The 14346-nt window shown below is 37.1% G+C and overlaps 2 protein-coding genes across 2 annotated transcripts; both read right to left on the bottom strand.

Annotated features, from left to right (window-relative positions):
* Positions 1–4888: 4888 nt before the first annotated feature.
* LOC138887806 (secreted RxLR effector protein 161-like) lies at positions 4889–5921 on the bottom strand. The gene is made up of 2 exons (XM_070169594.1): positions 5384–5921; positions 4889–4902 (listed from the first exon to the last, which is right to left on the bottom strand). The coding sequence occupies exons 1-2, from the start codon at positions 5919–5921 to the stop codon at positions 4889–4891; spliced, it is 552 nt and encodes a 183-aa protein (XP_070025695.1).
* Positions 5922–11395: 5474 nt separating this feature from the next.
* Positions 11396–12115, bottom strand: LOC138887805 (uncharacterized). Its single transcript, XM_070169593.1, has one exon. The coding sequence runs from the start codon at positions 12113–12115 to the stop codon at positions 11396–11398; it is 720 nt and encodes a 239-aa protein (XP_070025694.1).
* Positions 12116–14346: the final 2231 nt, after the last annotated feature.

Raw genomic sequence — 14346 nt, 5'->3', positions numbered from 1 at the left:
GAACTTACTTGTTTGAACAAATACAGACTGGATCTTTATTATGTTTGCCGAACCTAAATTTGTTTGATTACCTGATTGATTGTTTATGAGGTGAAAGTTACCTCATGCTTTGTCTTCATCGAGTGAATACGCTTATTAATTTGCTAAGTGAGATTGCAGGCAAACTAACAACATATACTGAGTTATATTTAACGACCTCCAAGTTTTATTTTTTAAACTCTAACCCATTTGAACTTGATAAACGAAATTGGCTGTTTATTAGGAAAATTACTACTAATTGAACTCAAAACGCCTATTAGTTTTCCTCAACAGTCATCGCATTATTTCGAAACAAGGAATCTATACCGAGATCCGATATCGAACCTATATCGGAACAAATAATCTGACGGGAGAGCTGGCATTCATAGCCAGACTCTTAATGTGACTGCATGAGAGTTGGTTTGGGATACATTTATCCCGGACCTAGTACCATAGATTTGTCAATTCAGTGGTCTAGACAAAATACATACAGGTGCTTGCCATGACTCTATGTTATACCGCCATAACTAAATTAAATAGAATGTTATACTGAACTGAACGTATACTAAATCAAACATACTGTCTATGTCATACTGTCATTACTATTAAACAATGCTATCTAATAGTTCATCTCAAACAGAATGTATGTTAGTTTATACAGAATGTTTGCAGTTTGCAGTTAAACAAATACAGGCTAAACTAGCATTTAACCTATTTTGACCACCAGTATTATAACATAAACAGATGTTCATTTCCTTATTTCTGCTTCAACTTCAAACTTTCAACAATACATGGTTTCAGAGGTTGTGTACCTGGAAATATTTGACAATTGAAGAAGAGGGCAGTCAGCAGAGTAACAATGACAACAAGTGCGGCAGCAGTAACAGCAGGTAACAAAATCCCAATGCAAGATGCAGTTATAGCCAACGGGAAGAGGTAACAAAATGACAGCAACAAAGCAGGGGAGTGGGCTCAGGAATCAAACAGTCTAACTCCAAAAGAAAACAACCAATAAGAACCAGACAGCAGAATCCTAGCTGATACTTGAAGAAATCAGCACTTATTTGAAACAGGGTAAACAAACTGGGAATCGAACAAACAACAGGAAGAAAACAGCTTCTGATTTTTGTGATATCCCTCTCCCTGTCTCCTTTCTTTTCAAAATCCAATGTCAATCTTCAGTTTTGAAAATATGCTTGAGTTATCAGAAAGAAATCTTTTCCAGTTTTTCTGGTTTTTTCAGAATTTTCAGTTCTCAAATATTCAATCTGAGTTCTGTCTCTTTTGTGTGTCGTGTGTGTACATGTATCCCTCAATGTGTATCACCCTCTCTTTCTTTCAAAAAAATATTCCTCACAGTGTGCCTCCCTCTATTATGTGTGTGTGTTTTTTTTCTAATCTTAGGATCCGTGTGTATCCTCTGTCTCTCCCCCTCTATCAGATGTCCTCCCTCCCTTTATAAGCCTTAACACTACCCCTTTTAACAGCCTGTTTAGAATATCACCATACCCCTCCTATGTGCCTTCCATTTTCAGTTCCAACTTTAACTAATTAAGTATTAAACCCCATCAACATTCCCTGGCAGACTTATCTTTCCCATTTTATTAACTAAAAGCAAGCATGGGCAGCAGGATGTAGTTTGACAGCACATGCTGTCAAACTATTTAATTCAAAAAGGGCCTTTATGCCCATGTTGTGCACATGCCCTCCAGTTCAGATTACCATTACAGCCTAACCTTAGATTTCTAAAATCAAATTAGCAATTATAAGTAACTGAACTTGGTTCTTAATTGATTCAGGCAATGTTCAACAGAAGCAAATCGATTTATTTTGTTCAGACAGTTGAAACTAATTGACGACACATGTCGACTCGACTATATTAGCATTAACATACACAATCGTAGCCAAAAATCAGACATTTAAACAGTATCGATACATGGTTCAAATTATACTGACTAAGCAGAAATGCACTCGAGGAGTCAACTAGTCAGTCCAAACTTGAAAATCAGCTACTTGCACAACACTTACATACACATTATCAGGACAAATGGAAGGGCTTAATCAAACAACAGAGGTTCAGGCAAAGTGGTTAAGGCACAGTTGATAGAAGTCAAGGACACAAACAGAACATGAACAGACCCTTACAACAATCAAATGAACCAAAACAACTAAGAAAAGAAAGAAACTCACCTTAAACCGCAAAAGATCAAAGCCTTAACTCGGACTCGGACAGACCTTTCTTAAGGCTGAATGGACTTTAATCGAAGTGTTTCTCAGATGAGAAACACTTCGATTAAGGTCCATTAGACCTTAATCTCTTCGGCTCGGACGGACACGGACCAGTGATGAGGAATCAACCAGTTCCAAAACTCAGATCTGGGATTCATGCTTCCCTGATCAGATTCGGACCAAACCAAGTATGGTTTGGTCACGGGCGAGGGGGGTCTGGGGAGTGTCTGGTGTGAAGCTGGGGTTAAACGGTGTAGATCGAGTTTTGACTCGAATCTTCAAATGAAGATTCGAGGACCTAGAGGATGATTCAAACTAAACGGTCAACAGGTCTATGTTCAGGGTGGTGAGGGGGTTCTATGGTGTTCAGGTGGAGGTCACCGGCGTCCGTGCCGCCGGTTTTCATGGTGAAGAGTACAGGGGCGGCTCTAGGGTTTGGGGGTTCTGGTAAAGACGACGAGGCTGGGGTATTGGATAGGGGGTAGGGTACGATTAGAGACTTATATAGTTAGTGGGTGGGCGGATCTCAACCGTTGGATCAACCGAAATCGATGGCTTGGATCTAAGGGTTTAGGGGAAACGGTGTCGTTTCAACTAATGGGGGTTTGGGTTGGTCCGGGTGGAAACGGGTCGGGTTCTGTTCGTGGGTATGGGAAATGTGATCTTGGCCGTTGATCAATCTGAGATCAACGGCCCAGATCAACCTGGATCAATACGACGTCGTTTGGACACCCTGGGTATCAGCTGGTGTTGGACCGGGCAGGCCTGGTTTGGACGTTGTTTGTTTTGGGCCAATTTTAATAAATTGGCCCAATCCGGAAGAAGAAAGGGTCTTTTTCTCTTTTTTTTTTTATTTTTATTTCTTTTCTTATTTATTTTAAAAACAAAACTAAGCAAAAATCAAATTAAAATTAAATACACACTCAATACAATTATTTGCACACACACTAAAGATATTTCAAAACAGGTAAAATCAAACAAAACAAAATCACGGACAAAGATGCCTGTTTATGCCTTTCTATTTAAACCATGTTACGGTTCAGATTATGCATGACACGTACACATTTTTTTTGAATTTTGTTTTAATAAAGTAAATAAATAAAAATGGGCCAAAGTCACAAATAAATCAACAAAGTGCCGCACAGAAATCCAAAAATTGTACAGCAGGACCAATTTTTATTCTTTTGGAGCGACTGTCGCGCAAAACAAAAATCACGTGCTCACACCCCTAGCTCGACTACTCCCTAGCCTACCACCCTAACACTGGACTTCCACATGTTTCTATCAGCGTTGAATATGCGATAAAAATAACAAAACTGCTCCTTTAAGTTTATGAGTTGTCTGTTGAAATTCGAATATAAACAAAGAGCCAACGCAGCGGAAATTAACCAAGAAACGTACCTTCAGCCATTGTTGTTCAAGCGTTGCAGGGAATCGTCTTTGAAACCTTTAGCAGGAAACCTAGATAGCCTTATAGCATGTGCCTATCGTAGGATGCCAGACTGATGGAGTCACATGCGTATTTATAGGTAGGCTAGGGACTCTTAGGCAAATACTTTAGCCCTAGGGACTTCTCCATAAATTATAATTACCCTAAGGACTCCTAATATATGGTAATTTCTTTCAATCAAAGAAACTACCATATATGCATAACTACATAATATTATCTGATATATTATTTCCTTTGGAGACAAGGTAAATAATTTATTACCTTATATGTGGGCCACACTAGAAATCTCTAGAAAGAGACGGTGAATTTCTTACATTCTCCCACTTGGCCCACATATTTAAAATCAGATCATCCTCTATGAGAGATAAACATATAGTATGGCCATAGACTTTATCACTCAACTAAACGTTATGCAACAATCACTTTAGCTAGAACATATCATTACATAAATTATGGCGGTCATGCTCTTAAACAAACACTTCCTTCCATGTATTACAATGCACAATACATTCTAACAAAGTGTCAACAATTTTATGAATGAACTTAATATAAGTCATTCAGAGTCCAACTTTATTGATCCAATGATCACAAAATAATACATAAAAAATCAAAGTGTGCACTATCATGTATATCAAAATAAACATAATGTCTAGACAAACCATTAGATAATAAAGCAAGGCTAAATTGAGGTACTAAGACCCATATGGGTACATGATCCTTGAAAATATTAGCCGGCAAACCTTTAGTTAGGGGTGTACATAGGTCGAGTTGATTCGGATTTTGCAATTACCAAACCAAACCAATTGTGTCGGGTTATTAAATCTAAAGACCAAACCAAGCCAATAAAACTCGGGTTTTTTAATCTCGGTTTTTCTCAGGTTTTTCGGATTTTTCGAGGTAAAATCTTTGTAGCACAAAACATATCACTCGTGCTCAAAATATTTCTTTAATCCTAGAAAGATACAACTATATAAAGTATTTTCCAAGAAAATAATAAAAAATATGAGATGTGTCATAGCATTATCCTAAAATATTCAACAATATAATAAAATTATGTAGTATAAATATTGCTAAATAAAAAAGCCATAATAAAAATAAACATAATCTGAAAGTACTAAGTCATGCTAAAATAAGTAGACTAATAAGGGAGTATTAATTACATGACTAAACACTAAAGAAAAAATAAAAAGATTATGCATTTTTATCTAAATTATTGCAAAATAAAAAATAGATATTCAATACATTGTCGTTCCTAGAATTGAATTGAATGTCTTTTGTTGACATTAGTATTAATTTGATTTTGGTTTGAGCTTTTGTTAGGATTATTTAAGTTACTAATATTAATGACTATAAAACTTATTGGAACATTCAAAAGTTCTAAGTCCAACCTTGAAATAATACCTTAAAAGATAAAATTATGAAAAAGTTTAAGAAATATTTATAAATTACATCACAATAAGTATATTTATATATTAAATATATCTAAAATTTCTGTATATGTAATGTCGGGTTGGTTTGGTTTCGGTTTGACTTTCTTTAGTTAAAACCAAACCAAACCAAGTATGGTCGGGTTTTTTTCTCCAACACCAAACCAAATCAAACCAAACCATAGTCGAATTTTTTTTCTCGGCTTGACTCGGATAATCGGGTTGATGTGGTTTGTCGGTTTCCTTTGTATACCCCTACCTTTAGTAATAGGATCAGCAATCATTAAAGTGGTGCTAATATGCTCAAAACTCACATCTTGCTTCTTTACATAGTCTCTAACCATCAAGTACTTTATGTTGATGTATTTGATTCGGCTGCCACTTTTATTATTCTTAGAAAATAATATTGCAGCTAAATTGTCACAAAAGATTCTTAATGGTCTTGAAATGGAATCGACAACCCTAAGGCCGGAAATAAAGTTTTTCAACCATAACGCCTGTGATGTAGCTTCATAGCATGCTATAAATTCAGCTTCCATTGTGGATGTTGCAACAATGGTCTGCTTGACACTTTTCCAAGACACAACACCTCCAGCAAAAAGAAAAATATATCCTGAAGTGGATTTACCAGTGTCTTTGTATCCACCCAAATCAGAGTCTGAATATCCAATCACCTCCAATGAGTTAGAGTATTTGTATGTAAGCTTAAAATCCTTGGTTCCTTGCAAATATCTCAAGACCCTTTTACCAGCTTTCCAATGGTCAAGACCAGGGTTACTTTGATATCTGCCAAGCATTCCCACCGCAACGCAATATCAGGTCTAGTACAGACATGTGCATACATAAGGCTCCCAACAAGCGAAGCATAGGGAATGTCTTTCATTTGCTCCTTTTCCAATGCATTTTGTGGACATTGATTCAAAGAGAATTTGTCACCTTTAATTATGGGTGCTGCTATAGGTGAACAGTTTTTCATCCCGAATCTTTCTAGAATTCTTTCAATGTATGCATTTTGAGACAGTCCAAGTAATCTTTGGGATCTATCTCTTAATGACATAAGAGGCTTCACCCATATCCTTCATCTCAAAATTCTGGATAAGGAACTGTTTAGTCTCGTGCAACAATCCCAAATCACTACTTGCAAGCAAAATGTCATCCACATATAGGACTAGAAAAATATATTTGCTCTCACTTATCTTAAGGTATATACACTGATCAATGATGTTCTCCGTAAATCCAAAAAAAGAAACAACATTATGAAATTTAATATACCATTGGTGGGAAGCCTGTTTTAGCCCATAAATGGATTTAATCAACTTGCAAACAAGGTGACTTTTGTCCTTATCACAAAACCCTTCAGGCTGACGCATGTATACCTCCTCTTTAAGATCTCCATTTAGGAAAGTTGTTTTCACATCCATTTGATGTAACTCTAAATCAAAATGAGCTACTAATGCCATGATTATTCTCAATGAATCCTTCTTTGATACTGGAGAGAAGGTTTCATGGTAATCAATGCCTTCCCTTTGAGTAAAACTATAACGACTCGGCCGGTCGTTTCATGAGTTACCGCTTTGTTTCCCCTATTTTTGCTTCTTATTGCCTTGTTCAGCTGTATTTTGTGTTATCGGGTTGGTTGGTTCGGGTTCGAAGAGGTTTTGGTAAGGTTTGAGACACTTAGTCTCTTTTAAGGAAGCTTAAGTTGGAAAAGTCAACTGGATGTTGACTTATGTGTTAAAGGGATCAGATGTAAGTTCTGATGGTTCGGATAGATTCGGGAGGTGATTTGGGACTTAGAAGCATGATCGGAATGTGTTTTGGAGGTCCGAAGTGGATTAGGCTTGAATTGGTGAAATTGGAATTTTGGCGTTTTCCGGTTGATAAGTGAGATTTTGATATAGGGGTCGGAATGGAATTCCGGAAGTTGCAATAGGTTTGTTGTGTCATTTGGGATGTGTATGCAAAATTTCAGGTCATTCGGACGCGGTTTGATAGACTTTTTGATCGAAAGCGGAATTTAGAAGATTTTGAAATTCTTATGCTTGAATCCGATGCGAATTTGGTGTTTTGATGTTGTTTTGAGCGTTTCAAAGGTTGGAACAAGTTTGAATGATGTTATGGGATATGTTAGCATATTTGGTTGAGGTCCCGAGGGCCTTGGGTGAGTTTCGGGTGGTCAACGGACTATTTCATGTTGTGGGAAGTTGCAGAAAAATCTGCCGAAGTGTTGCAGACAGCAGTGCTTCGCGTTCGCGAAGGGTTAGTAGGTGAGGCTGAAGATTTAGCCTTCGCGTGAGAGGTTCCGCGTTCGCGAAGGGCTGGGGTCGTTGAGCTACGCGTTCGCGATAAGGGTGTCGTGTTCGCGAAGGGTTGGAGTCAGGAGCATCGCGTTCGCGAGAGAGCAGACACGTTCGCGAAGAAGGTTTTGAACTACTGGGCAGAATGTTTAAATAGCCATTGTCCGCGATTTTGGGGCTAACTTTCACCATTTTTGGGCGATTTTGAAGCTTTTTGAAGAGGACTGAAGAGGGATTCAAGGGGGAACACTTGGAGATAAGATTTATGGACTTAATACTCAATCCTAATGTGAATTCTACCTAATTAATCATGGAATTTAAGCCTAATATTGAAGAATTATGGCTTGTAATTGAAGATCTAAAATTAGGGATTTGAGGGATCATTTGAGGTTAGATTTTGGTGATTTTGATATGAATGAACTCGGGGAGTGATAAGGAGTCTATTGATGTATTTTTTATCGGAATCCGAGATGTGGACCCGGGGGTCGGGTTTGGCCAATTTCGGGATTTATGGTGTAATTTGATTTCTTTCGAGTGGGCTTTGTTTCCTTAACATATTTTGATGGTTTTGCACTGATTTTGGTTAGATTTGGAGCATCCGGAGGCCGATTCGAGAGGCAAAAGCATCGCGGGCTAGATATTTGGACCGGATAGAGGTGAGTAATGATTGTAAATGTTGTCCCAAGGGTATGAAACCCCGGATTTCACATTGTTGTGCTATATTGAGGTGACGCACATGCTAGATGACGAGCGTGGCGAGCGTGGGGTCGTGCACTGTTGGGAATTTTGACTTAGTCCATCCCGAATGATTGTTTTACCACGTATTTGACTGAAAACTGTTTGCTATCATCATGTTTTGGGCTGAATGCCATATTAGGGCCTCGTGCCAACTATTTGGACTCTTAGGGAATTTTTACTGCTAATTCCTCACTGTTTTGATTTTAATATTTGTACTCAGTCATGCTATATTATACCGTTTTTAAAACTTAGCCATGTTTACTCTGTTTTAACACATTAGATGATATTTTAAATAATATTTTGGGCTGAGCATCATGCTTTAATATTGCCCGAGTGGCTTATGAGATTTTGACTGAGTAAGGCCGAGGGCCTGTGTTGTGAGGATACTTTTGGGTCGGGCTGCACGCCACAGCAGTAATACATTGATTTATGATTATGAGGCCGAGGGCCTGAGATTGTATGCCACAAGGTGGCTTGATATGAGGCCGAGAGCCTATGGACTATGCCATGAGATGGCTTGATATTGCTCTTGGGCCGTAAAGGGCCCCTCCCAGAATTTGTACACCTCCAGTGAGCGCGGGTACCCATTGTGATATGAGATATAGCCCGAGGGGCTAGTGTTGTTCCATGTTGTTGCCTGAGGGGCTGATTCTGTTGGTATTGTGCCCGAGGGGCGGTTTTTATGTGTTTATCTCTTCTAGCTGCCTGTCATTTACTTGTTTAACTGTTAAAAAGGTATTTTAAAGAAGCTTATTCTGAACTAAGGTGACTTTATATGTTTTCACTATTTTTCTTGCATTTTTACTGCTTTTACTCTACCTCTGTATAGCGTGTTGTTGTGTTTTTACGTGATTTCTTATCGCTTAGTCTTCATTTATTGTTGTTACTCACTGAGTTGGAGTACTCACTTTACTCCCTGCACCCTGTGTGCAGATTCAGGCGCTTCAGGTCCTGCTAGCGAGGGTTGATAGCTTCCAGTAGATTCTCGGAGTCCACTAGATAGTTGTTCGGTGTTCGCAACCCAATGTCTCTATCTTTTATCATTATTTCTTTCCCTTGTCCTAGTTATGTAATAGATTGTGTAGACTCTTTCAGACTTGTAGTTTTATGATAGATGCTCATGACTGGTGACACCCTGATGTCGGGTTGTGTTGGTTTTATTTACGCAAATTGAACTGTTTCACTATTTATTTTGGGATTATTATCGTGTTAAAGACTTAAATTGTGTATTTTGATTGTTAAAATTAATTGGGTGTTATGTCGGCTGGTCTTGTCTTCACGAGAGGCGCCATCACGACCGGGTCCGGGTTTAGGGTCGTGACAAAAACCCTTGGCTACAAGTTTGGCTTTATATCGTTCGATATTACCAGATGAGTCTCTTTTAGTTTTAAAGACCCACTTGGAACCTATGGTAGAGGATCCCTTTGGTAATTCGACGAGATCCCAGACTTTATTTTTAGCCATAGATTCTAACTCTTTTTCCATGGCATCATACCAAAGTGTGGAGTTATCTCCACTCTTGGCTTGTGAAAACGAGCATGGATCATCTTAGAGTCCAGTATCATAATCAAACTCTTGGAGATACACAATATAGTCATTAGAAATTGCTGATTTTTGAACTCTTGAGGATTTTCTTACTCCCACCAGTTCAGGCACTTCTTCAGTGGGTTCAGGTAAAGCGGGTTGATCTTCATGTGGCTCCTCAAGTGGTGGTGGATCTTGAACTTGTTGTTGTTCAGATAATTCATGAGAATTTTTCTGAGCAACATTCAAGTTTCCAATACATAAAGGTACCACAAGTGGTTCCCTTATTTCTTCTAATTCAACCTTTTGAGTCAAACCACTCCTACTTTCTTCATGTTCCTCAAGAAATTTAGCATTTCTAGCCTCAACAATTTTAGGAGAATGAGAATGACAATAAAACCTAAATCCCTTAGAGTTAACTGCATAACCTATAATATAACCGCTTATTGTTCTTTCATCCAACTTCTTTAGTTGTGGGTTATAAACTCTCACTTCAGTTGGACATCCCCAAACGTGTAAATGATTTAAACTAGGTTTCCATCCTTTCCATAACTCGAAAGGTGTCTTGGAGATAGCCTTGGATAGAACCCTATTTAAAATATACATAACGGTTTTTAAGGCTTCACTCCATAAGGATAAAGGTAAACTTGATCTGCTAATCATGCTTCTTACCATGTCTATTAATGTCTGGTTCCTTCTTTCTGCCACACCATTTTGTTGTGATGTTCCTGGCATGGTATATTGAGCAATTATAACTTCACTTTCAAGGAACTCAGCAAATGGACCCTTAACTTGTCCCTTATCTATATATCTACCATAATATTCTCCACCCCTATCAGATCTTACAATTTTGATCTGAGCACTTGTTTGTTTCTCTACTTCTATTTTGTAAACTTTAAAAGCATCAAGTGCTTCTAATTTGTTAAACAGAAAATAGAGATACATATATCTTGAATAGTCATCAATAAATGAGATAAAATATCTCTCGCCATTCAAACAAGGGGTAGGAAAAGGTCTACAGATGTTTGTATGTATGATCTCAAGCAATTGAGAACTCCTTTTGGCACCTTTAGTTGATTTGTTGGTCTACTTACCCTTTATGCAGTCCACACAAGTCCCAAAGTTAGAAAAATCAAGACTTTTAGAATTCCATCACTAACCAACCTTTTGACTCTATCAATAGAGATGTGTCTCAATCTCTTGTGCCAAAGACTTGATGAGTTCTCATTGATAATACATCGCTTAGTGCCAATTTCTTTATCATGCAAAGTTAATACATTGCATTCAAATGTGGGGTCTAGCTCAAGTTTATATAAATTTTCATTCAAATTTCCAAAACCAATAACTTTATTATCTTTCAAAAGTTTCACAAAAGGATAATGAAAATTCAAATCATATCCACTAATCGATAGTCTTGAAAGAGAAATTAAATTTCTAGAATATTCTGGAACATAAAAAGTATTTTCTAAATCTAAGTGAAAATCATCCTTCAAAATGAGCCTATAAGTCCTCACGCCTTCCACACGTGAACGCGTCATATTGCCAGAATAGACGTATTGTTCACTTCCTATCGGCTTCCTCTGAGTTAGAAAGCCCTTCATGATTTTAGCAATATGAATTGTAGCACCAGAATCAATACAGCATGTATTATCAGAAACTTCAGTAAAATTAGATTCATAACATAAAAAGGTAAAATTACCTTTCTTCTCAAGCTATTTCTTGTATTTCAGGCAATCCTTCTTCCAGTGTCCCTTCTTCTTACAGAAACGATAAGCATCTTTGTCAAAGGTGCTTTTCTTCTTCATGAGAACACTTTTGCGCTTCTTTGCATATCTCTTACCATGAGTCACCATATTAACACTTTCAGGTGTCTCATGCTTCAACCTCTCTTCTTCTTGAACACACATGGTCAAAAGTTTATTGATTGACCATTTATCGTTATGTGTGTTGTAAGAAATCTTGAACGGACCATATTCCGCAGGAAGTGAGTTGAGAATGAAATGCACAAGAAATGGTTCAGGCATATCAACCTCAAGGGACTTGATTTTAGCAGCAATGTCTCTCATCTCCATAATGTGCTCACGCACTGTACGACTTCTGTCGAAAGTCATACTTGAGAGCCTCTTCATAAGAGTGCTGGCCAATGCCTTGTCAGAGCTTACAAATTGGTCATCAATTGCCTTTATGTAAGCTTTGACCTTATCGTTATTAGGGATAGAACCTCTAATGCTTTGGCTTATGTGAGCTTTTATGAGCATTAAACTTAAGCGATTAGATCGCTCCCGCCGCTCATAATTAGCCTTAGCAGCTGGCGTACTTGATTCCGTGGGAATATGTGGTTCATCCACACGGAGTGCCAGGTCTAGATCCGAGCACCCTAAAGTGAGAAGGACTTTCTCCTTCCATTCAATATAATTGTCACCAGAAAGCATTGGAATTCAAGCATTGTCATTAAAAATAGCGGTAGGAAAAACTGTAAATACTGCAAAACAAGGATAAACATACATAAGCTATGAAGTACAATCCATCAAGGGTGAATCGCGTAAAATACCGATTCTAAGTAAATTCTAGACCTTCCTATGGGCAGAGCCTGCAACCCATGCATAGAATTTACTTTAATTTATTAGACCAGTAAACCAAGATATACAAAAATTAATCCGTACCTGTGAGCATAAGATTATTTTTAACTTAAAGGTTTACTATCTCTTTCCAATTAATCTCACCAAAATGGTTACCTCCCTGTAGGGCCGAGTTACCATTTTAATGAGATAATTGGACTGAGTAGATTTTATTATAATTTTAATCACTAAACTTTATGTGATAAAATGACTTAGTTTCTTTTATATCAAGTACTCAAGATGCAGTGGATACTCCAAAGTACATGACATAAAAGAAAATTCAAAATTGACATCTCCCATTGATTTGTCTAAAATATCAACTAAACTAAACGCTGATTAGAATCATTATGGGTATACACGTTACATAAGCATAATGCTTATCAGAATCCTAATGCTAGAATATGATTCTTATGATTAATTTAAAATCTATAAGAATCAAGTAAAAATTGGCAGCAGAACTTTAAAAATATATTTCAGCAAAAACACGTATTGTTTCAATTTATAATTCGTTAAACTTTAACACTAATACACTATGGAGTGCACAATCTCGCGAAACACAAGCACATGACAAGCAGATGCAAATAAGAACTTATGGCAAGCAAAGACAGAACGTTTCCATAATTTAAAAGTCAAATTATTTCCATATAACCAAATATGCAAATATACAAGAATCAAAAACTCCTATGATAACTAAAAAGACAACAATAATTGTTTCCTCGTCTGATCACGTGGGTTTACCAAACCTCTTTCTTTCAAACAAATGCACCAAGATTATAACGTTGAAGGAAATATTCTTACGGCACATCTCTTGTTTTGCAATTTTAAAATAATGAAAGCTAATAGGGCAAATTAATTACTTGCCAATATCTCTTCTAAATCGATTCAAGCATTCAGACAGTAAAGCCCCATTATCAGTGTGAAACTGTTTACGCCACCAAATATTCTATTTAATTAGCATAAACCTTAAGACAACCAAAATTTCTGAAAAACAAAATTGTTTCAACGCTTAGAAATTAAAGCGAGATAAGGAAATCACACAGACACCAAGTATCCAGGAAATACAGAGATTAACGATAAGGTTGGCTCTGATACCACATGTTGAAATTCGAATATAAACACAGAGCCAACGCAGCGGAAATTAACCAAGAAACGTACCTTCAGCCATTGTTGTTCAAGCGTCGCAGGAATTGTCTTTGAAACCTTTAGCAGGAAACCTAGAGAGCCTTCTAGCATGTGCCTATCGTAGGATGCCAGACTGATGGAGTCACATGCGTATTTATAGTTAGGCTAGGGACTCTTAGGCAAATACTTTAGCCCTAGGGACTTCTCCATAAATTATAATTACCCTAGGGACTCCTAATATATGGTAATTTCTTTCAATCAAAGAAACTACCATATATGCATAACTACAGAATATTATCTGATATATTATTTCCTTTGAAGACAAGGTAAATAATTTATTAACTTATATGTGGGCCACACTAAAAATTTCTAGAAAGAGACAGTGAATTTCTTACATTGTCTTGATTTAGTCCTTTTTATTAACAATTAAACACAAAGAGTCCTTTTAGTTAGTAATTTAGGGTCATTGGTCCAATCTTACGGTGTTTCAACAGCCACAAGAGAAAAGTGACAAAATTTTCCTTTATGTTCACGAGTAAGGCTAAATGCATTCTTCCGATATTGCACTGATCACAAAATGTCCGCCAAACATATAACCATTTACGGGCACTTTTAGTCCATTGTCATGTAATTCCCAATAATCATAAGCATTTTTTATGCTTCTAACTTATACGAGAAGCAGAAGTGCGTTCAAGAAAAAAGTTCTTATACGAGAAGCAGAAGTGCGTTCAAGAAAAAAGTTTTCTCCATTAGTCTTCAAGTAATATTAGTTGTCCAACATTTAAACATTTCAAACGTTTACATTTGAATTGTATTGAAATTTTTGTGTACTACCTTAATCTAAAAAATCACGAAACTCACCATCTTCTTTATTAAAGAGTTTTATATATGCAAATTCAAGTATAATAAAGCCATAACTTATA

The sequence above is a fragment of the Nicotiana sylvestris genome, chromosome 3 (assembly GCF_000393655.2).
Source record: "Nicotiana sylvestris chromosome 3, ASM39365v2, whole genome shotgun sequence".
Classification (NCBI taxonomy): Eukaryota; Viridiplantae; Streptophyta; class Magnoliopsida; order Solanales; family Solanaceae; genus Nicotiana; species Nicotiana sylvestris.
The sequence above is the reverse complement of the archived record's forward strand: the minus strand, read 5'-3'. Positions and strand labels throughout refer to the sequence as shown.